Raw genomic sequence first — 27,078 nt, forward strand, 5'->3', positions numbered from 1 at the left:
TTAGCTTTTACTATCTTTTAAATACTCTACTATTATTTTTTATTTATTTCTAGTTAAAAACCATGTTTAGTTCAACATTGCTTAAAAAACTACCAAAAAAAAAAAAAGTTGTTGTCAGCAGAGAGGATGCCGGAGCAATGTTGTTGTTACCTGTTCTGTTTTGAGGAAAATTTGAATATGATTATATATAGAAAATTTGAATATGTTACCTGTTCATGTTAACATCTAACTAAACTAACAACTAATCATTAATTCAACAATTCAAACATAGAATTTTGAGATAGAAAATTACTCAGGGAGGGAAAAAAACGTAGAAAAGAGTGAATGTGATAAGAAAAACATGGAATGAGAAAAGAGTGAATGTAAATGCATGAAACTTACTTGATTAAGAATGGTTTGAGGTAGGATGTTGAAGTTTTCCACAAAATCGCTCTCAAGAAGAAGAAGGAGTGGTGTTGTTGGTGTTTAGAAGAAAAAACGTAACTGAGAGGAGAAGTTAAGCTTCTGTTTCTATATCAGTTAACTTCGGTTAACAAAACTCGAAGGGAAAAGCGAACGATTTCTATTAACCGAATTTTTTTAAAGTTCGATTCGTATAACCCGAAACACCGTGCAGGGGCAAAAACGTAAGTAAGGGGGGTATAAAAGAAACGTGGGGGGCCTAAAGAGAAAATATCGATTATATATTGTTGGTTTGTTAACATGATTGGGCCCATATTACTAGTCAAAAGGTTTGGCCATTTAGGCTTGAAAGGTTTTAGGGTCGACTAAACTTTTAGAGAGTTTGTTAGAAAGAAAATGATGTTTTCTCTCCCGACTCCCCGCCTTTCTTTTATACCTTCCAAAAATCCTATTTTGCCCTTTGTGGTTTGAAAAAATTTGGCCAATTTATTTCGGTTTATACAAACCGAAATTTTTAAACATGGAAAAAAAATTCGGTTGATATAAACCAAAATAACATAAATATTAAGAAAAGAAGAAAGATTTATGTGAAAATTCGTAGGTTACCCGACTTTTGCTCCCATTGTCAAACATCGGTCACAATATCAAGTAAGTAAGTGGTGTACTATTACCCAAAAATGATATTAAACCCTTTTAAAATAACAACAGGTTAAAAAAACCTCTGGACAACAAATTCAATCCGCTTTGCCATCCTAGTTGTTTGCTTGTAGTGATGACTCCATGTGAAGACCCATTAATACAAACAAACAATTGAGTTGTATTTTTTTTATTTTATTTAATATTACAATGTTAATTGTATTTTTTATATAAATAATGTTAGTTGTTAATATTATAATGTTAGTTTTTTTTCTTCTTTGTCAATGACTTAAACCCTGAACTTCCTGCTCCTTAACCTTTAGCTGAACTAGTTTAACCAGTTGAGCTATTCATCTTACCCAATTGAGTTGTATTTTTTTTTTGGTTTACGATGAAATTGGGGAGTTGTATTCTGATTAACTACAGTGACACAATTTGATTAATTTTAATTAATGTACCTAATATATATCCATGTGAATGCTTTAATAGATATGCATCTTTGACTAAACAAATCAATTCATATTTTAATCACATATAGATCCAAAGGCCTATATATCATTATTTATATACATGTATATGGAAATCCTCACAAGAACATATTTTACTCATTTTTGGTGTTAAATATCACATATTAGAACTTGTCAACCTCACATAAATGCGATATCAGTTCATTATTTATTTTATTGAATATTATTGGTTAAAATATGACATTATTTCCACCAACTTGTCCAACTAGTTTGAATTGCGTATTGTAACATTATTTCTTGCTCTCTCTTCACAAACAACATAAAATAAAAAATGAAAACTTCATGCTTGATGGATGCTTGTTTGACATTAAATAGACAATGTTTTTTTTTTTACAGAAGAAAGACAATGTTTTGTTGGAAAGATGAAGTTTCTCAAGTTTTTTTAGACGATTTGTCCCGTAATTTAGATGATAATTGACAATCACTATAAAAAAGTTCACACGTGCAACCACGATATTCCAATTCAAATCTAAATAAAAATGTTCATCCTAATAATACCGATGTTTGTGAATTCAACTATTAAATATGCTTAAACTCTTATAATACCTAGCTCGTGCTTCTTATAACAAGTATCACAATAGTAAAAGAAAAATTAATGTGCTAAAATAAGTTTCACTCTATATATTTTTGGCTTAAATGCAGTTTTGCCCCCCCTGTTTTGATTAGATCGGAATTTTACCCCCCCTGTTTTAAAACGCGGACTTTTACCCCTCCTGTTTTATAATTTGTTGGATTTTGCCCCCCCTAAAATTCTGCTTTCGAGTCACAACTTTAAAGCTTCGTACACAACTCAATTTTGATCAATAATTTACCAAAAGGATACCGAAATGACCGTAATCGAGTTATCTTTCCACATAATCAAACCCCACTGAATTTGGAGTTACAAAGAGAGATTAATTACCGTTTTAGTGAAGGTATGTCCCCCAAAATTCTGCAAAAAATTTGCTTTCGAGTCACAACTTTAAAGCTTCGTACACAACTCAATTTTGATCAATAATTTACCAAAAGGATACCGAAATGACCGTAATCGAGTTATCTTTCCACATAATCAAACCCCACTGAATTTGGAGTTACAAAGAGAGATTAATTACCGTTTTAGTGAAGGTATGTCCCCCAAAATTCTGCAAAAAATTTGCTTTCGAGTCACAACTTCAAAGTTTCGCATACAACTCAATTTGGATCCATAATTCACCAAACGGCTACCGAAATGACCGTAATCGAGTTATCTTTCCACATAATCAAACCCCACTGAATTTGGAGTTACAAAGAGAGATTAATTACCGTTTTAGTGAAGGTATGTCCCCCAAAATTCTGCAAAAAATTTGCTTTCGAGTCACAACTTCAAAGTTTCGCATACAACTCAATTTGGATCCATAATTCACCAAACGGCTACCGAAATGACCGTAATCGAGTTATCTTTCCACATAATCAAACCCCACTGAATTTGGAGTTACAAAGAGAGATTAATTACCGTTTTAGTGAAGGTATGTCCCCAAAATTCTGCAAAAAATCTGCTTTCGAGTCACAACTTCAAAGCTTCGCATACAACTCAATTTGGATCCATAATTCACCAAATGGCTACCGAAATGACCGTAATCGAGTTAACTTTCCACAGAATCAAACCCCACTAAATTTGGAGTTATAGAGAGATATTAATTACCGTTTTAGTGAAGGTCTGTCCAATTATTAATTCTGCAGAAATCTACTTGTGATCTTCAAATTCAACATCGTCTACCGAACACATCGTAACTCCAAATTCGACAAAATTGAAATGCCAACAAGGGTGATTTAGTTAGATTTCCATACATGTAAATAGTATTAAAAAATGAGCTACAGGGTGGGAGGAATGACGAGAATACCAGTAGTAGTTTCATACGATAATTAATTTGAACAGACCTTCACTAAAACAGTAATTAATCTCTCTCTGTAACTCCAAATTTAGTGGAGTTTGATTCTTTGAAAAACTAACTCGATTGCGGTCGTTTCGGTACCAGTTTGGTGAATTATTGATCCAAATTGAGTTATGTGCGTAGCTTTGAACTTGAGGCTTAGAAGCAGATTTTGTGCAAAATTTTATTGGGGGGGCAAAATCCAACAAATTATAAAATAGGGGGGGTAAAATTCCGCATTTTAAAATAGGGGGGGTAAAATTCTGCATTTTTCAAAATAGGGGGGGTAAAACTGCATTTAAGCCTATATTTTTTTAATGTATTATTGTATTTCAATTTTTTCCACAAATTAATTAATATTCTGCGCATCATCCATAAGTTAACGATATATTCCACATTATGAAAACAATTAACTTTCAATAACTTATAAAGATAATTTTACAAGTTGTTACATTTTTGTATTTATTTACAACATTTTTCAACATATATGCACATATTTAAAATGACATATCAAATATCAAGTTTTAGTAAAAAAAATGTACCATGACATATCGAGTTTCAACATAGAAAGTAGTAAAATGAGTTAATCACTAATTGCAGCGTTGAGACAAAGATGCGAATATATTTTGTGCAAATGGTGACAAAACCAAGTTCAATCTATATATGTCATATTTATACATCACCACCACACCAAATGATAAAAAATGGATGAAAAGACTAAACAATACAAATGGAGCATCTATATATATTTATATATTCTTTCAAAATTGACATATTTATGAGATTTATACGTCAAAGAATCTTGAGAGATTTTGTTGGTAAAATGATTGACTTAGATTGCTCACCTTTATTTACATAGAGCAATTTTGCAAGAAAAGGATTCAACCATATGGTATTTAATTTTTTATTTTATTCTATTGCCCAAGAACAATGGGGTTCTCAAAGCCTTTTGAATTCCTAATAGCTAGCTAGGAAATAGCTATAGGACTAAGACTGCATCAAAGTGAGAAAAAAAAATATAGCTATCCAAGTATTATAAAAATTGAATTGGCAATGAAAGCTATACTATATAAAAATGGAACCATATTGTTAATTTTGATTTTGTCACTAAGTTTGATAATGTTGTAGTAATTAGAGACAAATTTCATTCTTTTTAAACTCTAATTTTCGTTGTTGAATCAATGATTTTGTTGTAGTTAAATTTTATATATTAGGATTGAATTGTAATGTCATGTATGTATGTACGTGGTATGTAGCTTTGACTATTGGGGCTGCTTTGTTTCTTTTGCCACTAAACGAGAGCTGGTTATTCAAAAAAAAAAAAATCTAGTTTATTCTAGATTGCACTTCCAAGCTACTCCATCCCCGTTCCAAATTATAAAGAAAAAAAAACAAAAATCACACTTATTAAGAAAAAGTATAAAACATAATAATTTGAAATATGTTTTTGTGGGTTTTTCTTAGAATAAGTTGCATGAGAAGATGTAAAAATAATTTTTATTTGTTGTTGTTTATTAAGAAAAGGGGAGAGAGAAAAAATTAAATGCAATTTGCATTTAATTTTATGAGATTAAGGAAAAAAAATTCTTGAAAATGATTTTTCTCTTATAATTTGGGACAAAGAAAATGAGATTTTTCCCTTATAATTTGGGACGGAGGGAGTACCACCATCAATTCAAATCATTTTTTTTTCTTTTTCTTTTTTACATTAAATAATCACATTTTGCTGATAAATTACGTAATTTGTTTTAATGGGAAATATGTATATATAAATACAAATATTAGAATTTGATATTGAATCTAACTCATTTTTACAAAACCGACTTGTAAGGTGGTGATTGTCTTTACTTAAAAACTCAGTCAGGTCTTATTTTTAAATAATACGTGATTTAAATTGTGGGTGGTTCGATAGACTCTGATACCGTATTAGAATTAATTATTGCATCTAACTCAACCCTACAAAACTGGTTTGTAAGGTGATGATTTCCTTTAATTTATAAACATATATTCAGACTATCTCGCAATCGATGTGAGACTTCTTACCACACCCCCTCGCGGCCAACATTTTTGGCTTAAGGCGCATATATAAATAATGGATGACCCGTTCAGAAACCTGCAGGTAGAAGGCGACCTAGCGAATCATGAAGGAGACTATCATAGCATTTTAAAATTGAGAGTTGAACTTAACTCAACCCCTCAAGGTGAGGATTGCTTCCACTTCTTATCATTTCCATTCATATATAAAGTATACAATGAATTTTTTATTTTTTTTTTATAGACAAAATGACAAAGCCAATATAAATTTTCACACACACAAGTAAGGGAGCGGAGGTTCGAACTCTGGTCATAACGTTCAACCTAACAATTTCGACATTTTTTTGCTAGTCGAACTATGACTTAAAATATTTATTTGAATATAATATTACTGTTGTTTTTAATAAAACAATATTACTATCTTATAATGACATTTTAATATCCAATAAAAAATGTGTCAAAAATAAATATGCAATATAAATTTTTATGGATATATAATGATTGGAAAAAAAATTCTACCAAAAAAAGGATTGGAAATTGATATGTGCAAGGCAAAAGTAGATGACTCTGAATGTGATAGCATTCATGTACGCTGCGTCACGGCGGGAAAGATACCTACAAAACATGTTAGTATTCTATTGTTCAAGTTAGTATATGATCAAGGAGGAATGAAAATGAAAAGTGATTGAATTGTGTACCTTGTTACCAAAACTTGCCTTTCGATAGTTGAAGACGGTTATAACCGTATGTGCCAACTGACAACATCGGTCGTTAGGGATGATGATGGTCGTTGAGATGAATTTAACGGTCGGATGAGCATGGAAGGATGAGTCTTCACCACAGGAGGTGTACTATATACTTAACGTATCCATCACCGTTGGCTTTCATGAGAGCTTCCATGAAGGAGTTGTTTGGACTGAATCCAGAACATTAGGACCACGTATGTTAGGCCTTTGGCCCAATCCAAAACATAATTTTTTTTTAGGTTTATAATGAGTCAAACAGAATAATTATGTTTTTCAATGGTCAAAAGTATTTTTATATCTACCTTTTACTCTTATAGGTATAAAATTATAACTTAGCAAAACTAAAAAGTATGATTATTTTATATAGACATTTTTTTTGTGATAATTTTTATAAGGACATTTTAATATAGAATATAAAATATGTCAAAAATAAATATACAATATAAGTTTTTATGGAAATATAAACAAAAAAAAGATTGGAAATGATTTTAAGTTTTTAGTCAAACATAATAATTATCTTTTTCAAAGGTCAAAAATATTTTTATATCTTACCTTTTATGCTTATAGGTTTATAACTATAACTTAGAAATAATGTTTTATAAATAAAAAATAATTTACAATTCTAGCATAAGATCAAATTTAATCTTTAGTAATCAAACATAACCAAATTTAATTTTTTTAATCTTCTATCATGTATATATATATAGTACCTTCTGACTCAAATTATTATCAGCAAACTTTATTTTATTATAGTTTTAATTACAATTCATAAAAATGGTTTCTAAACTAGCTTTGCTCATCCAAGGCCTCTTGGTCATGGTTGTTTTGATCGCCTCCATCGGGGAAGCTAGGAAATTGGGTAAGATTTTCTAATCTCTAAAATGAGTTTTTTTATTTAATTCTTTAAATTCAAACTCTGATTAACAAAATTTGTGAAAATTGTATTTATTATTCATAAATTACTATTTTAATTGTAAATTTTATGGAAGATACGCATAAGTTGAGACGTTGTTTGTGGTTTATGTTTTTTGCAGTTGAGGTTGCTGCAAAGAAAAATAATATGGACGGTGAAAGTTCTGAATGTTTAATACCTGGCATTCTATGCAAACCGAAAATTCCATTCCCAGACATACCACCAATTTCATGCATACCAATATTTCCAGATATACCATGGCCATGTGTACCTCTATTACTTCCACCTTCTGAATCTCCTAGTTCGCCTCCTGAATCACCAAGTTCACCTTCAGAATCACCCAACTCACCAACAGAATCACCTAATTTGCCTTTTGAATCACCAAGTTCACCTTCTGATTCACCCAGTTCGTCTCCTGAATCACCAAGTTCACCTTCTAATTCACCAAGTTCGCCTCCTGAATCATCAAGTTCACCTTTTGAATCGTCAAATTCTCCTTCTGAATCACCCATTTCATCTACTGAAACACCTAGTTCATCTCTACTTAGCCAACCTACAAATAGCTAATGTTGATTTGCTAGCAAAATAATGTTTACTAGTTTTAATGAAAGCAAATGTAATATTGATTGTCTTATTATGTGATACTTATTTGAGCGTATTATAAATATCTTCAGTTTAGTAATGAGAACGTATTTCCAAATCTTTTACTTTATGCTTGCAAGTTAAATATGTTATTTTATTTTATCATATCATATTTATCTATTAACCTTAAGTCTCGCATCTATTATCAAGAATAAAAAAGTATAAGTTCACTAAATATCTTTAACTTGGTATATACATTAAAATAAACTAGCTAGGATTCAATATTTTCCCTCAAAAATATAAAATAAAAACAAAAACAAGAATGTGTGTTTAAGAGAATAAAATCACGATTTAGTTTTTTTATCTGTCCTATTCGAAACTCGATTGCTGAATTTTTAGAGCTTCAAAATTTAATTTGAAACCCAAGCCTCGGATCGATTATAAAAAAAAGTATTTGTTAAGAAGTAGAGGCAATCATCACCTTATAAACCGGCTTGTAAGGTGAGAATTGCGTCTACTTCTTAACACAGCCCTTCGCGTCTAGTACTATTGAGCTTGGTGAATAAATATATATCGTGGATAACCCAATAACGAGTGACCCAACAGATCTTGGAGAAGTTCATGTAATTGAAAACCGCAATTAACCAACAATGGAAATTGAGGAGCAGGCCCACGCCTCGATAAATTACATACATCTATGAGTTAGTTAATATAGCAAATGAAAGGATCGATAAAAGTAACGGGTGACTGGCTATCTAGCTCATGAATTTGAAGTGAAATATTTCTTTTTTTTTAGTCTAGTTATCTTTATGTGTAGTTTTTATTTTCCTCAATAAGATACAAAATGATCGATAAGATTAAGCATGACAATGGGGCGGGGAGGGGACGGATTTTGCCCTCCCCAAATCTAAATCCATAAAGTTCGGGTTTCCCCAAATTCATCCCAAATTTGAGCAGGGATAAAAATGATAACCTCAAACCCATACCGTAAGATGAAAAAAAAAGTTATAAATTCAAATGCTACTTAAAATAATTTATAAGAAAAAATTACAAATTAGTAAAAAAAAAATTTCATGAGAAAAAGTTCCACCAAGCAGATCGATTTATATTAATTATATAAATTATCTAATCTATATAAGAAAGTTAACTGTTTTGGATAAGTCTAAACTACCATTGTTTAAGGTGTTGCCATGTGTCTCAAATGAGGATAATTGATGTCCAAAAATTTGATGGTTGAATTTAAAGTACACTCCTTTTTAAATGAAACCAAGCCATATGAGCCATTTGGGGCATTTGTGAGTGGAAAAGTGTTTTATCAAACCATATTTTCCATTCTAACCAAGTCAGTAAGTCATTTATGTCTTTTTCAGTTTGAATAAAACTAAGTCATCTAAGCTACAAATACATGTGACATCTTTTCACTTATCTCAATGTCTCAACAAATTTCAAATTCAAATTTTTTCCCCCTCATCACTTATTTTTCATTAACTTCTATAAAAAATTATAAAAATTGGGAGAATAAAAATTATCAAACGTGAGACAAGTTCTAAATTATAAAAATTTAAAAAAAAAAAAAACTTTTATACGGGATAAGTTCTAACTTATATAAATTTCAAATTAATTATCATATACGGGACAAATTCTAACTTATAAAGATTTTAAACTAATTATCATATGTGAGACAATTTCTAAATTATAAAAATTTCACAAAACTTGTTTTATACGAGATAAGTTCTAACTTATATAAATTCCAAATTAACTATCTTTACATGATAAATTCCAGTTGAGTTGTTAACCCAGTTCGGTGCAGAACGTCACCTAATCGGGAGGATACCGATCCAGGAAGAAAATCCACTATAATAGTTCCAGTTCAAAGCCCTCAATAAACGCCCCGTTTATGACTTATCACCTAGACACTACCCGTACAAATTCTACCTAGGAACTCCTAGATATGAGAACCTCCGCTCACTTCCCTCAATCAACACAACTTGTGTTTACAATCGATAACAATCTACAAGGAGACACACTCCCATAAAACTAATACCTAGCCAACACCCTTGACTAAGTTCACAATTTGGAGTTGCTTACAAGCTTCCTCCAAGTACAATATTCAACTCTCCTAGAGAATGGCTACAAGACACGAAACCCTAAAGACTACATCTTGATGAACAATAGTTTCGGTTATTTGCACAAGGTTTCAGTCCTCCTTTAAAAAGCCTGAGCTAGCACGAGCTAGATCTTGAATTGAGCTTCAAAAAACGCAGCAGGTCCGAAAGAACCATCAAGGAATATTCTTGAATCAAATGTTTTGTTTTCTAAAATAGTTGATGCATTCTGAAACCAAACTAGGTCACGACCGCCTTCTAAAACAAGGCTCACTGCCTGGTGCACAAGTAAAAAGGCGAGATTCCATAAATAGAATGCCACACGAGATTAAAAATGCGAAAGCATCGCATACTGGATGTTGTATTCAATGGTTAAGCATTCAATCCAACATCTTGCTAGTATATTTGTTTTAGCAAAATTGGGCCAACATACAAAAACACCAACAAAACTAATCAAAATTCATAATTAACACTTTGCAAAAAATATATTTGTTTGCATATTTCCAACAAAATTCTAAATACTTATTAACTACATCTGAATTTTAAAAACATTTGTTTCCAATTTTGATTACCAAACTATAACTTAAAAATATATCGTCGTAACGTTACGACCCTACGATAGTACAAGTCTATTACTAGTTTGCTATAAACTCTAAAGTATATGTTTGGACAGACAAACAGAGCATTAATTTTTGGAAATAAAGTAAGAATTCATTTATTTAAAAAAAAAAGTTCTCCACTTGTATGTTTGGCATCAATTTGATCAAAATTAATCATGATATGAAATATGCACTTAAAAACAAAATCAATTTTTTTTTTTTTTTGAAATTTTTGCTTCGATTTCAATGTAACCACAATTGAAACTAGATCAGCCACATTTGATCATGAACATGCAATTAATATTAAGGATTGAAATAAGTTAGATCTAAATATGAACATATACTATAATCACAAGGGAACAGAAACTACATCTACACGTCAATGCAACCGTACTTTGTCTTCAAATATATATTTCAGCTGGCACAGACTCATTAACTCAAATATATAAGTTTCAGTCAAATTGAGATTAATATTCCCTCCACGTGCAATGGTTAATTGTTCATCACTTTATTCATGTGATCTTCTGTGCCAATATCTATAATAAAATCGTACTTCCTCATTGTATGCGTTTCTCACGGAGTATTATTTTTATTTATGATCTTCCTAGCTACCTTCTTTTACCAATTTATAGATTTTTCAGTTGACTTTTTTACCTTAGTTTTTTTTCTTTCCATTTTGTGTATTTTTTGTAATATCTTAAATCACTTAGGACCACAATAAAAAAAGTACTCTATCAAGAAGCTTAGCGATGGATGCCTCATTTTTAATTAGGGTTGGTTTTCGAATGGATCGTGATTATTTGCTGTGACAAAAACATATAATTTCACACTGTCTGAATCCTGATAGTTTATTTATAATTGACGGCTCATATTAATAAAATCAACTATAAATAATTTCAGAAATCCAGATCCGTTTTTGAATCCATGGCGTATTTTATGTAGATTTCAACATGTTTTTTTTTTATAAAAAAAATGTCTCATCACTACAACTGCAAATTTAAATAAAATCCTTTTGTTAACAAGACTTTGATAACAAGACTTCTGATGTTTCACAACTTCAATTATTTTTTTTAAAGAAAATCCTTTGTGTTATATATATATATATATATATATATATATAAATAAATAAATAAAATAATTACACATGAACGAAAGGTAGACAGATAATAAATTACGCTGCTAAATCTTTCTGTATAACAAAACCCACCCTTTAAAGAACCTTTTGAAGTTGCATAACATAAATCTTGCATAATTGAAAATAAATGAAGTTATGCTATTCAAGCTTATCAAAAAAAAAAAAAGTTATGCTATTCAAAATGCATTATTATTCTTACAAATAAAGACAAATCAGGTAAAATTGAAATAGTATAAAAGTAGTACAAAATATACTACTAAAAAGCATATCAATGTAGTAGGACTAATTTCTTTCCCTTCTCAATAAACTCTCAACTAAACAAAAGAGAAGAAAAAGAAAAATGACCAAAAAGATGAGTCAAGTTATACATGAAACTCTTCTAAGAAATTAAGCATAATATTGTTCCTACATAAAATGAATAATAATATTCAAATAAACCTAAATAAAATATGGAATATTTTCACTAGAAATAGATCCATGACTCATTGTACTCTTAGATGTAGTGTAGACAGAGGAACCCGAAGACGAAGACAACGACGAAAGGATAATGGATTGAGAAGCTAATACTTTTTGTGGTGGAGGAAGAGAAGGAGATGGAGGATCTAAAGTAGGAAGAACAAGAGGTTGAGAAAGACCTTGTGAGTTTGCATTTGTAGGGATTGATACTTGTTGAGAAGAAATAAAAGAAGCTGCTTCTCTATATTTATATTTTAGTATTTCAGCTCTAATTGCATGAAGTTCTGCTTGTAAAGATTGAACTTGTTGTTGTAATGTTGATATTGCACCCATGCATCCATAAACAGGATCTCTTAACCTTAAATTTGCTTCATAAACCATACTATTTGCTGCATCTGCTCTTTGTCCTTCAGGTACCTCCTAAAAATAAATATAAAAAATTTAAATTTGACAACAAATTAACAATAGTTATTACTTATGAAATTTAATTTATACACCATATCATGTAAATATATTTTACATAGTCAAGTCATGCCAACAAATCTTTATCGTCATTTCATTAAAAAATCTGACTTTTAAAATCGCTAGATTTGATCTAGTAGTGAAGAGTTTATGTAGTATGCATAAGGTCATGAGTTCGATCATCTGCTTTATTGTAAAAAAAAAAAAACTAACCTTTATTCTAACTATTTCTAATGTCTCGTATATGATCGATTAACGAAGTGATCAGACTTAAGGGCTCCAGTTAAGAACAAATTGTTTGAAAAACTTTTAGTCAAACTTTACTAATTACCCCTCAGCTAAATTTCAGATTACTAGAGCCACTTTTTGTAAAAACGAGAAGGTTAAAAAAACATGATCGATTATGATTTGTTTGCGGTGTAAATTTTTAAACCAAAAGTTTATCAAAATTAAATTAGATAATTATTTGTTAGTCATATTGAAGAAAAAATAAAAGTAACTAATTTGAGGTATGAATTAGGAACAAACCAATAGCAATTTGGAGACATTGCTTGCACCAAACACTTTATGAACAACTGCAAATTTATGAGGCTCATGTGGTGAAAAGTAAGGAGAGAAAGGGCATTCCTCAGCACACCTTCTTCTCAATAGCTTACATGCAGCACAAGGAGTTACTGTGTTTAAGGTTGTTCCAATAACTTGGCCATGAAAATGCTTCCTTCCCATTTGAGATGATGTTTCTCCCTCTGAATTGATTTTTCCTATTTCATCTAGTCTTTCTTTGACAAAAAGAAAAAAAAAGTTAAATAGTACTCTTGTCCTTAACTAAATCTATTTCATGGGATCAGGATTTCCTGCTGTGAAAAAAGCACGTGTTTACACGAGTAATCGATTGAGACCAAGAACATAGAAAATCATATATATTTCATCTCATGAATAAATTGTTTTTAATTATCTAAGAAATGAAAAGGAAATTAGGAGATTATGTTTGTTTGCTAATAATATTTACCTGTCTCTGGACATCCAAACATGCTTGGTGATTGTTTTATCTAATTAAGTAGTTGTTGAGAAGATAGAAAATATTGATTTAGATGCTGATGCAGACACAAAACAAGAGAAAACTTAAAAGAATGAAACAAGTTCTTATAAGGCAAGGTTAATAGAAAAGTAGGTCAATGATCTTTATAAGTAAGAAAAGAAGAAAATTGGAACTATTAGGAACTTAAAGTTTTCATATGTATATATATTTTTCTTAACTCTAATAGTGAGTTATGATAATTTAAAGATAAATAAAATCTGATAAAAAATTAGTCCATTTAAAATTATAATTCAAGTTTCTCTAATTTTTTTTTCTTTAATTGAAATTTATTAATCATAGTTTAATAGATCACAAATATATACTCTCTCTAGTTAATTTTTAATATAAAAAATTATTATTATTTTTTATGAAAAAAGAAACTTATTTTGAAAATATATTGAATGATATGTATCTGATCTATGCATGATATGAACTAAATACATCAATTATTCTATAAAATAAAAAATAAAATATTTCTTATATTAAATAGGAGAGGGAGTATATTATAAAAAATATACAGAGGATATTAAAACAAAAGATTAGGTTGTATTATAGCCATTTTAAAGAGAGAGAAAGTTCACTTTGTCAATGACTTGTACACGTGTTAGTGTTTATGGAAAAATGACAATTGACTTTAGAAAAAACAACAAACATCAATGTCAAATTATATGTTGATCAGATTAGTTTTCCTTGAGTATTATTTGAGAAAATGCTATGGGCTGCAAAGTGGTATATGGCTCCATTTATTGGATGCCTTTGTATTAGTCTCAAGTTTTCAAGTAGTAGCTATAAATGTATATACGAGCTAGGGGCCACTTAGATTTTGCAATTCTTAATGATTATTGACTAATTTTGTTTTCCCTTAATGGAAACAGGTTATAATTGAGGGGGTAGATTAAAAATAGCAAGATAATTTTAGACACTAATGAATGATAGTTAACTTCAATCGACATCTTTGCATAGTAGACACGGAATTAAAATTACCTAACCTACTTCTCTCCAACAAGAACAATTAATTAAGGCTTGGTAACAACTTTATATATATTTTTTTTATCAAGTAATTGAGTGGCTAAAAAAAATTCACCTTAAAGTGAATAAGTGTATTGTCCGTGATTCGAACATCGATTCCTGCACAAATAGTGTGATATCCCTGCAAAATGTTCGGACAACCTCAACGCCGGCTTTAGTTAATGGGTGCCTAACCGATGAATTTCAATTTGAGAGGGTGTGAGGCAAGACGATCCTTTCTCGCCTTTTCTATTTCTTATTGCGGCAGAAGGATTGACTGTTATGGTTAAGGCTTCTATGTAGGCTGACCTTTTCTCTGGTTTTTCGATTGGGGAAGATTTGTCTTTTAAGATATCTCATCTTCAGTTTGTCAACGATACTCTAATTGTAGCATAAAAGAGTTAGTAGAATATTTGAGCTATCAAATTCATCTTGTTGTTATTTGAAATGATGTCAGTATTAAAAGTTAACTTTGACAAAAATTTGTTGGTTGGAGTGCATGTGTCGGAATCTTGGTTAATGGAGGCGTCAAATGTTTTACATTTCAAGATTGGAAAGGTTATGTTTACTTATCTTGGGTTGTTTGTTGGAGGTAATTCTAGAAAACTTTCTTTTTAGAGATTATTGAGAAAATTAAATCTCGGTTGTTAGCTTGGAAATGTCATAATCTATCAATGGGTGGTCGCTTGGTTCTTCTAAAAGTTGCTTAGCTTGTCATTTCTTCCGATTTATTTTATTTCCTTTTTAAGGCTCCCTAAGGTATTATTAAATCTCTTTTTAAATCTTTTTTGTGGGGTGGGGATGGGGAGGCTCAAAAGGTTCACTAGATTAAATGGGTTAACAATTTACTTAGATCAAAGTCTTGGAAATTTGGGAATTAGGAGGATGAGAGATTTTAATATTGTGTTTTGGGCAAATGGTATTTGAAAGTGAGGACGGAAGGGTGTGGGGAGATTAGTATGGGGAGATTAGTGAAGGTGGGAGATAGGCATCAGAGTGGTGGAAAAACATAGTTAGGCGCTAGGGTGTTTAATAGTTTTGCGGGATGATTTCAGAATATTTTATTTAGGCGAGTGGGTGATGGGGATCATTCTCTTTTTTGGGATGATCCTTGGTTGGAAGAAGGGTCGGTTTTAGAGAGTGTCGTTATTATTTATTGTTGGTAGAGTGCAGCTTGTGAAAAGTGTTATTCATGGAATGTTGATATACAACTTCCTTATATTTTTTTGGTTTGTCTCATAATTTTTTTTTGACAAATGGATAAGAAATTTTATTTGGGTGAGGGACGTGAATCAATGTAAAATTTGCACCGTGGCATTGCGCAAAGTTTGCATTCCTATTAAGGAGGAGGGCCTCTGTATTAGGTCTTTGAGAGATTTTAATGAAGCTACTATTTTCAAATTGTATTTGGAGTTAAATACTTCTAATAATCAATGAGCTTCTCTTCTCAAGTCAGGTTCTGTTTGTGAAACTAAATCTCCTGTTGTCGCATTTTTCCGTATTCATACAGTTAGGACATTAATGGTCTTTCAATCTTGATATGATGTTTCAAAAGTAGATTTCATAATTTTTAAAATGCTAAGCTTAAATCAAGATCGTCTAATCTTGCAATCGAGCAGTCACCGATAATTAACAACATACATGTCAGAAAATTCAATAATTTAATAAACATTTTACGATGCAGCAAATATATTTTTAACCCCATTAAGAATATTAAAATAATGGGATTCTAGAATCTGAATTTTTTTTAACAAAATTTACTTCAAAAATTAGATTTCAAATAATTCTTTCTTTTTTCTTGGTACAAAATAGGGCCTAAGCCCAACAAAAAACAAAGCTAAAGAGCTAGCCTAACATTTTTAGCCATACAAGCCCCAGATAAATCATCAAAAAACAAACTACGGAGTTGACTCGTAGGAGACTTCACTATCGAACAACTAAAAGAACTCATTGAAATGCTATAATTAGCAAGTCAGTCAGCACTTCTGTTTCCCTCCCGCCATGTATGACGAACTTGGACATGCCAATCCAAAGTCAAAATTGGAGTCACCCCTCCAATATTGCAGTTTCCGGTAATCATGTCAATCAAGAGTTTTGAGTCACTCTCAACGAGATTTCAAATAATTCTAAAGGAAAAAAAAAAAAGAATTTTGGGGTGTAAAGATAATTTTTCTTACACTTGGCATTGGATCGTCCATATGATGCAACAGTAAAAGGAACACCAATGCATAGAATCACACGGCCCAAGCTTGATGCAATCATTTATTGAATTAGTCAAACCATATTTCTCCTATTAATTATAACAAAAACTAAAAGTAGATTAAATTGTAAGCTATTGTAAGCTAAAAGTAGATTAAAAATTAAAACAAAAAAAGAAAACAGTATAATAAAAATGGGCTTTAGCCCTCTACTTAATAAAAAAAAAAAGTAGATTAAAAATAAACTCGCGCTAAAAGCAGTAGTTCAACTTTGTTTTTCTTTTATAATGATAATGATAATGATGACTAGCGGCCAAACCGTTTGTGTGATCCGCGAAGTGCATAATGTTTTGTGATGGTTTATCTAAATAGTATGGTAACCGATTTTGGTTTATCTAAATAGTATGGTAACCGATTTTCTTAAATTGAATTAAAGGGTATTGTTGGTATTATGAAAAGTCGATATCGAAAACTTTTAATATATCCACTTTAACAAAGTCCACCAGAAAAACATGTCAATTGGTTATCGCATCAAAATTGTCGAGGTCTCTTATTAATTAGTATTTTTAATATCACAGCGAATAACAAAATTTTATGTTCTTTCCTTAACAGTTAAACAGTGTCAATGTGAGGGGAGGTGAGTGTCATGCAAAAAAAATTAGAGGGGGTGTTTGTGTTAAGAAGACTTCAACAGAAGTCAATGTAATTTTCCTTTTATTTATTTATAATGATGAGGGCCTAAGCCCGTTTTATGCGGTTCAATTTTGTTTGTGAGCATTAATAAAAAAACAAAATTGAATGAAATTAGATTGATATCTGATTTGGATTCTCCCAAAAAAAATTCGTGTTAATTAAGTTGTAGTAATTTTTTTTTTTTATCAAGTAGTCTAATAATTATAAATTCTACCTTCAAGGTAGATAAGTTGGATGACCGGGGTTCGAATCTCGGTCACCTGCATATATAATGCAATGTCTCTGTCAACTGAGCTAAGCTCACGAAATAAGTTGTTGTAATTTTAATCATTTATTCACTTTTATTCTTTCTCCTCTCAAGTGTTTTTTCATTCTTTGTAATTTATCAGCCATTAAATTAAAAAAATAGAAAATAACACAATTTTTTTAAGAGAATTCAAATCCGAAGATAATACCAAAGCATTGCAGAGAATTGCAAAGGCAATATATGGGTGACAAACATTTAATTTGCTTAGAGAAAGACTATTTAAGATGGTTAGAAGTCTGCGTAAAAAAAAAGATGGTTAGAAAGTCCATCAACAAATGAAATGAATGTTTCACAACTGTGATTGGGAGGGTCTGAAATCATTTGATATTATAATTGAATCCCGAATCAGATTAAACTGATGGTGAAAGGAAAAGAAAATGGTTGAAGTTGTTAAAATGCCTTTTTTTTTTATAAAATCAATTAATAATATGATTTCAAAATTAAGAAACAGGTCAAAAGAGATAAATATTAAGAAATATTACCTTTTTGTCTTTTTAATATTATTTTTTTACTATCATTTTAATATTATTTACGCAAACGAAGGAAATCAATAAAATTTGCTACTTTTTGTCAAAAACAAAAATGCTACTTTGATATGATTATAGTATAATACCCGTGCACATGCATGGGTCTCGGCGTTGCCACGATCTTTTTCATTATTGTAAGACGAATATTGTATAGTGCAAAATTAGTGTTACTATAAAATTATTCGTTGGTAGAAGATTGTTATTTTGTGTATGATAGTTATAATTATAATATGGTAACACCCTCAACGAATTTAGTATGGAACACACAATATAACACACTGCAAAATTAGTTAAGAAAAATGCTAACTAGTGTCTCAGAGGTACTAGCTAGTTAAAGAACTAAATATGGTAAAATAGGTGGAACAATTTGCTATGTTGATTTGGGTACTATGGAACAATCGGAATAATATTGCGTGGAATCAAGCGCGGGAACCCGGCCAGCAACTAGGCCTTAAAACTGTGTGGCATGAATGGGAAACAATGCAGGTTGTGCGTACAACAACAATAGTACCGAACAACAGCAGTAGAGTGGCAATTCGGGTGGTACAAGTGCAATGTAAACACAACCTTTCATAGTGAGGTTGGGAAAACAAGTGTCGGGTGCGTTAGAGACTATTTTGGGGCGGTTAGAGACTATTTTGCAATGTGAACAAGCTCTTGGATTCAAGGTATGTGCTGTCATAGAAGGACAAGCAGTAGTTGTGCTAGAGGCTATCAAGGAATTCAGTCAAAGAGGCTTTAGAAATGTCATTTTCGAAGCCGACTAAAAAAATGTAGTGGATGCAATTCATAGTATATATGACGGTGTGTCTGAATTTAGTTTTATTATTAGAAATATCAAATGTATTTTATCTTTACTTTTGGACTTTGAGATAAAATCTATCAAGCGAATATGGTTGCTCGCGCGACAATACGAACGACAAGTTTATTACCATGAGTTTATAGTATACCTCCTTGTTCTTGTATTACAAGTTTTTTATATAATGAAATGGTATAAATGTTTTATCGTAAAAAAAAATAAAATTTAATTTTTTTTTTTTAAAAAAAAGAAACTAGTGTCTTGGAAGTACTAATTAACAATACGAACGACAAGCTATTATTTCCAATTGAAGATCTATGTCTACTCAAAAGGCAACAACACAATAAATTTTTAGCCATCTTTATTTGAAGAATTTGTACACTCTCTTTTAAAGATCTACTTCTAACTATTTTCAATTGAATTTGTTGAAGCAAAATCCTTTTTGATATGTGTTTTAATAACAACAAACCTTATGGAATAAATGTTAAGTTTTATGAATGGTGATCAACTGATGGTTTGCACTTGAGTTTTTGTTCAAAGACAGATAATGACAAAAAGTGGACGAGCTAAAGGCCACTCACATCAACAAGTGCATTTTATTTACTCAAAAAATGAAAGAATTGGAGTATCATCAGATAATTACAACAGTAGTATCACAAGCTTCATGAAGATTTTTAAAGACTGTTGTTTGAATCATACGAGGATTCATTGAAGATTCAAGCAAGAAAGTGAACTTCATGGTTAATAGTCTTCATCTTCACCACAAGGTTTACAATGAGAATTAAATATTCAAGGAAGATTAAGAGGATCGTAGTTGAAGAATCAAGATGGAAAAACCTGCATCACAAGCTACAAAAGAATATATTTGATGTTGTGTGACAAAACTTACATTGAGTTTTGTACTACATGCTTTGAAGAATTACAATTTCAATTAATGTCAAAAGGAATGATGCATCTACGAAAGATCGTCAAAAGCTACTCAAAGTATCATCCTACCAAAGCTTGTCAATATGACAATGAGAATGATCTTCCATGAGGTTTTCAAATGAGCTTATGCACAATGCATAAAATTTTAATCATTCTCAATGATGAGTACACTCATGCCTCCAATAAATAATCTTAAACATACTCATTGAACAAGCAACAATGTGTGCAAAACATCAAAGAGGAATTGTGGAAAGTTTTGTAACAACAAAAGAATTCAAAATTGATTGACCAAAGAAGATATTATCTTCTCATAAAGAAAAGAAATATTATCAACTCTTATGAAACAATGTTCTCGTCATGAACATGTTTATTTCCCTCAAGAGCATTCATATCAGTTCAGCACAATTACAAGAATCAACTTTGAAGAAGAAATCATTTCAAAGGTTGAATTATTTATAAGTCAGTAGAAACTAGAACGTTCTCACGACGTTCTTCCAAGTTTGCGTGTTCAAGGATAATCACTTTTCATAAGTCAACTTGGTACAAGACATGAATGACCTTTTATATGAGAGTTATTTCAAAGATCATAACAATGGAATAAGTCATTTAAGGCAACGAATGAGTTATGACTAGAGAACATTCTCTTGTTATCATATTCAAGGAGTTACTTGAACATATCTTTTGCCAAGGCTTATGATTCTCTCATGGACAACTGATGTTGTTATTTAGACCAACAAGATTGCAGCAACAAGTACATACATCTTGCAAAAGCTCACTTGCTGTCAAAGATGCAAAAGATAATAAAGGGTCTCTATTTTCTCACATGCAAGGTGTCCTTAAATTACTATTCATGTGTACTTGCAAGGACTGATGAACAAAAGCTACTCTATGCTTCTCTTGGAGTTTTACAATTGAAAGACAGCTTGCAACATCTCATTAAGCACATGGGTATTACACCAGTAGAGAGAATGATCTCCATAATTCTAGAGAATGGTCTCCTAAATTTTTGCACTTATGTGGCAATCTTATCCCAAAGGCATTCCAATTTGATTTTCACACATGGGGAATATATTTGCAACGGATATATGATCAGAAACAACTCATTGACAGTTGGCTAAAGAATATTTCTGCCATCAAGTACAATGTGACAGTCAGAGACCATTGAAAGAATGATCTCCTGAAGCATCTAAAGGACAGATTCACATGGACTGTTTTGTTTCTCTCACGACAACTATTTCTATACTCTCAACGGTTATAATTGATGTTCAAACTATAGAAGGACATCTCCATCTATAAATAGCATGGTTGGTTGCATAAGAAGAGCAAGAGTTCAAGCTACAAATCACTAATCACTTGTTTTTGTCTACAAGTCATAAAACTCTTCTTTAACCATTTACACTCAAAGATCTTCATTCTCATCTATACTTATGGTATATTGAGTGTTTTTATTTTCTTCTCAAACTAACCTTTGAGTTTCTACAAAGCAAATATCTCAAGAGACCACTTTGCTACACAACTCACTTTTAAGTGGTTGTATCTTTGTCTCTTCCTTTTCCACTCATACTCTAAAGCTCTCTAGAAATCTAGGATCATATTCAGTAGAGTACTTTGAGTGTAACAAATTTGTAAGCTTCACAACCAGTTAGATTTATAAGCTTAGATCCAAGAACCATTGATAATCTTTTAGGATCTTACTCAAGTCAGTTTGTGTTAAATTGTTTGAGGGTACCTTGTTAAGGTAAATTAGCTTAGGATCTTCGTGAATAACCTTCCTCTTATTTGACTGTGGCATCGCCAACATGAGTCTATGTTCGGTGGTTGATAAGCTGCTAGTTGGTATTTAGTTTAGGGCTTGCTGTTTCCTTTCACTTTTCCCAATTTCCCTATGTGAGCTTCTAATTCTGACAACAGCTAAATCTAGGGCACTGCATAAGGAATAAGGAGGAGACTTCCGGGTATGAATTCAATTGATTGGGCATTTCTCAGACGATCAAGACAATTCCCGGAAACTCTTTCATTTCATATCAGTTTATTCTTCTTACAAAGCAAATAGCATTTCCTATTGATAAACTCAGTGCGTTTTGCATAGATCGAGAGTTGTAGCTGGATTCTTTACTGATGACATACTGGGAAGAATTGCAGGAAATCGTTCGATAAGACTTATCACTACTATTTGAAACGAATATCTCTGGTAGTCAATCTATTTCCATCAATCGGCCGGTGGGAGCAAGAAGTTTGAGATATGTTTGGTGTTTCTTCCATCAATCATCCGGATCTACACTAAGTGCATATTCTCTTTCAATAGGGATTAAATATTAGGGCTACCTAAATATTAGTATTTTATGTATGAATTTTAATTGACTATTTTAGTAACTAAGTGTAAATTGTCACATTCTTATACACACTTTTTAGTGGTGTTTCTATTTCATAAATTAATATTTTTATCTAGTTTTAGAATTATTTTACTTGTTTTTATTTCTTTTCCAATTTTAAGATGAGATCAAGGAAATTAAAGAAAAGATTGAATTTGATGATTTTATGAAGTCTTATTGGCCAAGAAATGAATTATACTACATATGCAGAGAGTGAAAAATCAAAGCGTTTTAACTCTTGTACGTAGCCAAAAGGTGAATGTACAGGTTTAATATAGTATTTTAAAAATCGGATTGGATTGACGGTCGAACCAGTCCGATCGAGAAATTAGATATTAGAATAAATCAAACTCTTTATCAAATAAAAAAAAAAAAAGAATGGATCAAATTCTACTACTATTTCCATACTATAATTTTTAGAGTGGAATCCATCTATTATCGGGGTACAAAATCATATTTATTTATAATCATATTTTAATTGTTCTCTTGACGCTTCATTTTTACATTGCACCAAAACGTTTCTCTATCATGAATAGTTAAGAGTAAAATTGAAAAGAAAATAATATATTATAACATTTAGCTTTCAAATTGACAGATAAATAGGAAAAATAATTCAAAAAAAATAAAAGCTTACAATAAATGTAGCATATCAATTTAAAGTTTTAAAACGAGAACTATCATTTTTTTTTAACAAGAAAACGAGAACTATCATGTCCTCATGAATAAAATATCTCAATTGATAGAGATATTGCATTTTATTTGTAGGAGTTGGGATTTAAGCTCAGTATCTCCCACTTATTCGCCTTAAGAGAATTCTAACCATTAAACTAATTGACAAAAAAAAAAAACTATCATCTTTCATGATCTCCCACTTCTCAACACTTAAAGTGCGTGAGTTTAATCCTTCAATATTATTATTTGGTTTTAGCTAGGATTGATTCAAAAAGAAAGAATCAAACTAATTATCATAAACAAGTTTGAAAAATATATATGATGCGTGTACTAATTAATAAGTTTGACATATACAATCTTTCCAATTCTAGCTATATCATAGCTTATTATTAGTTAACCATAACAATTAGAGAAAAGTAGCTTGATCTAAACATCACATAAAATCACCAAACAATACCTTCTTAAACATGGAAGAATAACTCCCTCGTGATTTTACATTGCCAAAACACACATTAGAGCTACTAACATCATATAAATCTTCGTCTTCTTCTTCCTTCCTCGAGTGTATCATCGGAGAAGATGGCACCGAATATGATGTTGGCCGTGGAGAGGACAATGACAAAGATGACGACGAAGATGATGATGAATAAGAGACAAAATTTGATGATGTCATGGATGGATTAAGAACGGGACCTTTTTTTGTAGTACGTTTCGGAAAAAGTGTTTGCATAAACAAACTCTTTTTGGACTTGATAGGTTTTTTGGTTGCATTTTGGAAATAAGATGGTGGTGGAGTAAGAGGAGGAAGAGACTTTTCATTTGATCTATGTTTAGGTGTACCTGGTTGAGATTCCCATACAAATGGAATTGAAGCAAATTTGTTGCCATGATAATCTTCATTTGATGAAATATTAGATAATTGCCTTTGTAGTTGCTCATCTAAGCACATCATCTTCTTGTTCTCTTGTCTTTGTACAATTATGGGAGAAGGTTTTTGGAGAAAGTACGAAGGCTTTGTCATGTTTATTAATTTGTTGGGGCTAATTACTATTTGGCAAATTATGGGTGGTGTGTATTTATGTTATATAATATATGCATATGTAGTAGATATTAGAATTTGTGTGAGACATGTTCAAAGGGTTTTGGTTCAATGAAAGAGTAGTTTAAGACTTTTTTAAGCTCAAAGGGGAATCTCTAACATTAGATTTGTATTAATTGGTAGTCGGTGTCTTTTGTTATTTTTAAGTGGTTTCCACATTCTAGTGGAGTTTTGTGATCGTTGAATAAAGAAAAGGAGAAGTCAACTATCTAAATAATTAAGTAGTGAACATTTTCTTGTCAAAAAACATTTTCGTTTTTATATGACAAATATTGGTATATTAGTATTTTCTATAGAAATATTTTAAATTTTTGTTTGATTATCTCTTTTCAACTTCTTTTAACTCAAATATATTAGGTCCTCTATGAATAAAATCTACTTTCAATAGTCTATTACTTAAAAGTAGAACTAGTTCTCTCCTCGTGAGCTTAACTCAGTTGGTAGGGACATCGCACTATATGTGCAGGAGCTCGGGTTCGAATCCGGGACACTCCACTTATTCACATTTAAAGTGAATTTTCTAGTCACTAAATTACTTAAAAAAAAAAAAAAAACTAGTTCAAAATATCCAAGTTAACTCTTTTGATAATAACTACATAATGTTATTGTTTAAGGGAGATAATATTTTAGGGTAAAATATATTTTTAAAAATTGAACAAAATTGGTTTAAATATTTTAAAATTTTAAAACTCCAAAATATAAGCTTATTATTTTTATCCACGCAAATTTTTTAAAGAATTTATATTTATATTTTTTTAAAAAAAACTTATTATTTTTTTTTTCAAAAAAAAAAAAATTATCCACGTAAAATAACAAAGTTTGGCTTTGCTAAAAAGCATTATTTGCTTTTGAATGAAAGTTGAAGTTTTTTTTTTTTTTACAAAATGAAAGTTTTTTTGACACAGAACAAAATAAATTGTTGAATTATTATAATTATATGAGTATTCACATCCAAATTGGTCTAATTAAAATTGTACAAAATTTGAAATAAAAAAAAAATTGTACAAAATTAAATATTACTATTAGATTTAGATTTGGTAAAAACTACTTAAATCACTCGGATTTTGAATTCTTTTTTTTAAACTGAACTAAATAAAACTGATTTCACAGATTGTTAGTTGGGTTAATGATGATTGACACTAAACATGGTAAGAAGACTAACAAATCTAATTACTTGTTAATCCTAGCAGCATTAATTAGAAGTCTAAAATATGGTGAATGGATCAATATCAACATGAAACCGCTCCAAGATCCAGCAACTCCCTGCAGCGAACCATGACGATTATAAGCAAAACGACTTTTTCAAGTCCAGCATTCAAACCTCCAATGATAAGGATATTCAATCAATCTGGAAAGCCAGTCTCACGGACTCAAAATGACGAGTGAATTGACTATCGACACGACCTGATTCACGTACAACAAACCCCTGTAAAAGAACACGGACCGATCAAAGACTCTTTAACAGGTCTGTTTCTATGATTTTGGTGGCCTATGGACAAACATAAAATTTGGGGCCTAATTTGAATTCTTAAAAAATATTGAATTCAACTGCTAAAATCTATTTTTTTTTTTAATGAAATTACTGTCATTTCATCAACCACAAAAAAATAATTGACTCTAAAAGATTCTCCGGGTGATTGTATTCTTCATCATTATCATTTTCGTCAATTGAATTTTCCTAAAGCTACAATGCTTTTGGAAGTGTCGACTCTATACCTATATATCAAATGCAAAACTTTTGACAATATTAATGCCAGATAAAAAATCTTCATTTTTATATTTCTCAAAGTACAACATTATACCCTCCATTTTTTTCATTATTATTGTAACTCCAACGCACGTTTAATTTAGATTGCAACTTCTTATGATATATCATTGTAAGTATAAATAATTATTCCTAAGGATGTATTATTGTAAATATAAATCTAAAATAAATTTAAATTTAAAATCTTTAAAATTAGGCATATTATTTTTAACCATTAAAAAATTTGGTATTTAGGGTCTGTTTGGAATAACTTATTTTTGAGATTATACAAAATAACTTATGCAAAAAAAATAAGTTTTTATTATGTTAATTTATAAGTTCTAACTAATATAAATTGTATTTTTATAAGCTATTTTTTCATAAACTATCTTGACAAATTTATAATAATACATGAATAATTTATTTATTTGTATAAGTTGTTTTGAATAAGCTCAAAAATAAGTATTTCAAACAGGCCCTTATTTATTTTAGCAGATATAATATTAATATACCCCTAAAATATTATTTTGGGGCCCTAATTTGTAGGGGCTAGGGTCGTCGCCCTTTTCGCCCTCCCTCAGATACGACCGTGCTCTTTAAAAACATCCCTAAATCCCTTGACACAGCAAATGTGAATCCGTCTTAAAACCTGCATATCCCAATGGAAATGTATCAGGAAAATCAAAAGCAGATAAGCAAATTCACTCAAATATAACCGAAATTACACAACGACGAAATTAAGTTTAATATTAATAAATGTCACATAGCTAGGATTATACTAAATAAATAAATGCATGATTAGGGGTGATCGCGGTGCGGTTTGGTTCGGTTTTGAGCATAAAAGTCATCCTAACCGCGAGATAAAAATGCATACGGTTCGGTTTGGTTCGGTTGATTTTTAAAAAGTCATCCAAACCAAACCAAACCAAACCAATGCGGTTTGGATCGGTTCGGTTGGTGCGGTTTAAAACATAACGATTGTACCGAACAATTTTAAGCATAAAAAAAAAATAAAAAATTGAAGTTCCAAAATAACATTGTAGTACCAACAAAAATTATTTATCCAAAATAACATTATAGTAACTTACAATTTTAAATATATAAAAAAATTGAATTTTCAAAATAACATCACGGTACCGATAAAATTTGTTTATTTAAAATAACATTA

General features: G+C 30.6%; 2 protein-coding genes across 4 annotated transcripts; both read right to left on the bottom strand.

Moving 5' to 3' along the window:
• Window positions 1-11,741: 11,741 nt before the first annotated feature.
• Window positions 11,742-13,678, bottom strand: LOC123923262 (LOB domain-containing protein 13-like). 3 transcript variants are annotated; one of them, XM_045975949.1, is made up of 3 exons: window positions 13,496-13,678; window positions 13,015-13,265; window positions 11,742-12,444 (listed from the first exon to the last, which is right to left on the bottom strand). In XM_045975949.1, the coding sequence occupies exons 1-3, from the start codon at window positions 13,515-13,517 to the stop codon at window positions 12,007-12,009; spliced, it is 711 nt and encodes a 236-aa protein (XP_045831905.1). In that variant the 5' UTR covers window positions 13,518-13,678; the 3' UTR covers window positions 11,742-12,006. The 3 variants fall into 3 exon arrangements, with proteins under 3 accessions (XP_045831905.1, XP_045831906.1, XP_045831907.1); XM_045975950.1 differs by having other exon boundaries at window positions 13,015-13,261; window positions 13,496-13,665; XM_045975951.1 differs by having other exon boundaries at window positions 13,015-13,268; window positions 13,498-13,660.
• A 9,581-nt stretch (window positions 13,679-23,259) lies between these two features.
• On the bottom strand, window positions 23,260-24,261 carry LOC123923640. Its single transcript, XM_045976333.1, has one exon. The coding sequence runs from the start codon at window positions 24,086-24,088 to the stop codon at window positions 23,501-23,503; it is 588 nt and encodes a 195-aa protein (XP_045832289.1). The 5' UTR covers window positions 24,089-24,261; the 3' UTR covers window positions 23,260-23,500.
• Window positions 24,262-27,078: the final 2,817 nt, after the last annotated feature.

Source organism: Trifolium pratense, linkage group LG4 (assembly GCF_020283565.1).
Source record: "Trifolium pratense cultivar HEN17-A07 linkage group LG4, ARS_RC_1.1, whole genome shotgun sequence".
Classification (NCBI taxonomy): Eukaryota; Viridiplantae; Streptophyta; class Magnoliopsida; order Fabales; family Fabaceae; genus Trifolium; species Trifolium pratense.

Bases quoted from the DNA above. Each gene is read 5' to 3' on its own strand.
- LOC123923262 (XM_045975949.1), bottom strand. From the start codon at position 13,517: ATGTTTGGATGTCCAGAGACAG. The intron at 13,266-13,495 runs GTAAATATTATT...TTTTTGTCAAAG, and splicing joins GTTTGGATGTCCAGAGACAG to AAAGACTAGATGAAATAGGA. The intron at 12,445-13,014 runs GTTTGTTCCTAA...ATTTATTTTTAG, and splicing joins ATGTCTCCAAATTGCTATTG to GAGGTACCTGAAGGACAAAG.
- LOC123923640 (XM_045976333.1), bottom strand. From the start codon at position 24,088: ATGACAAAGCCTTCGTACTTTCTCCAAAAACCTTCTCCCATAATTGTA.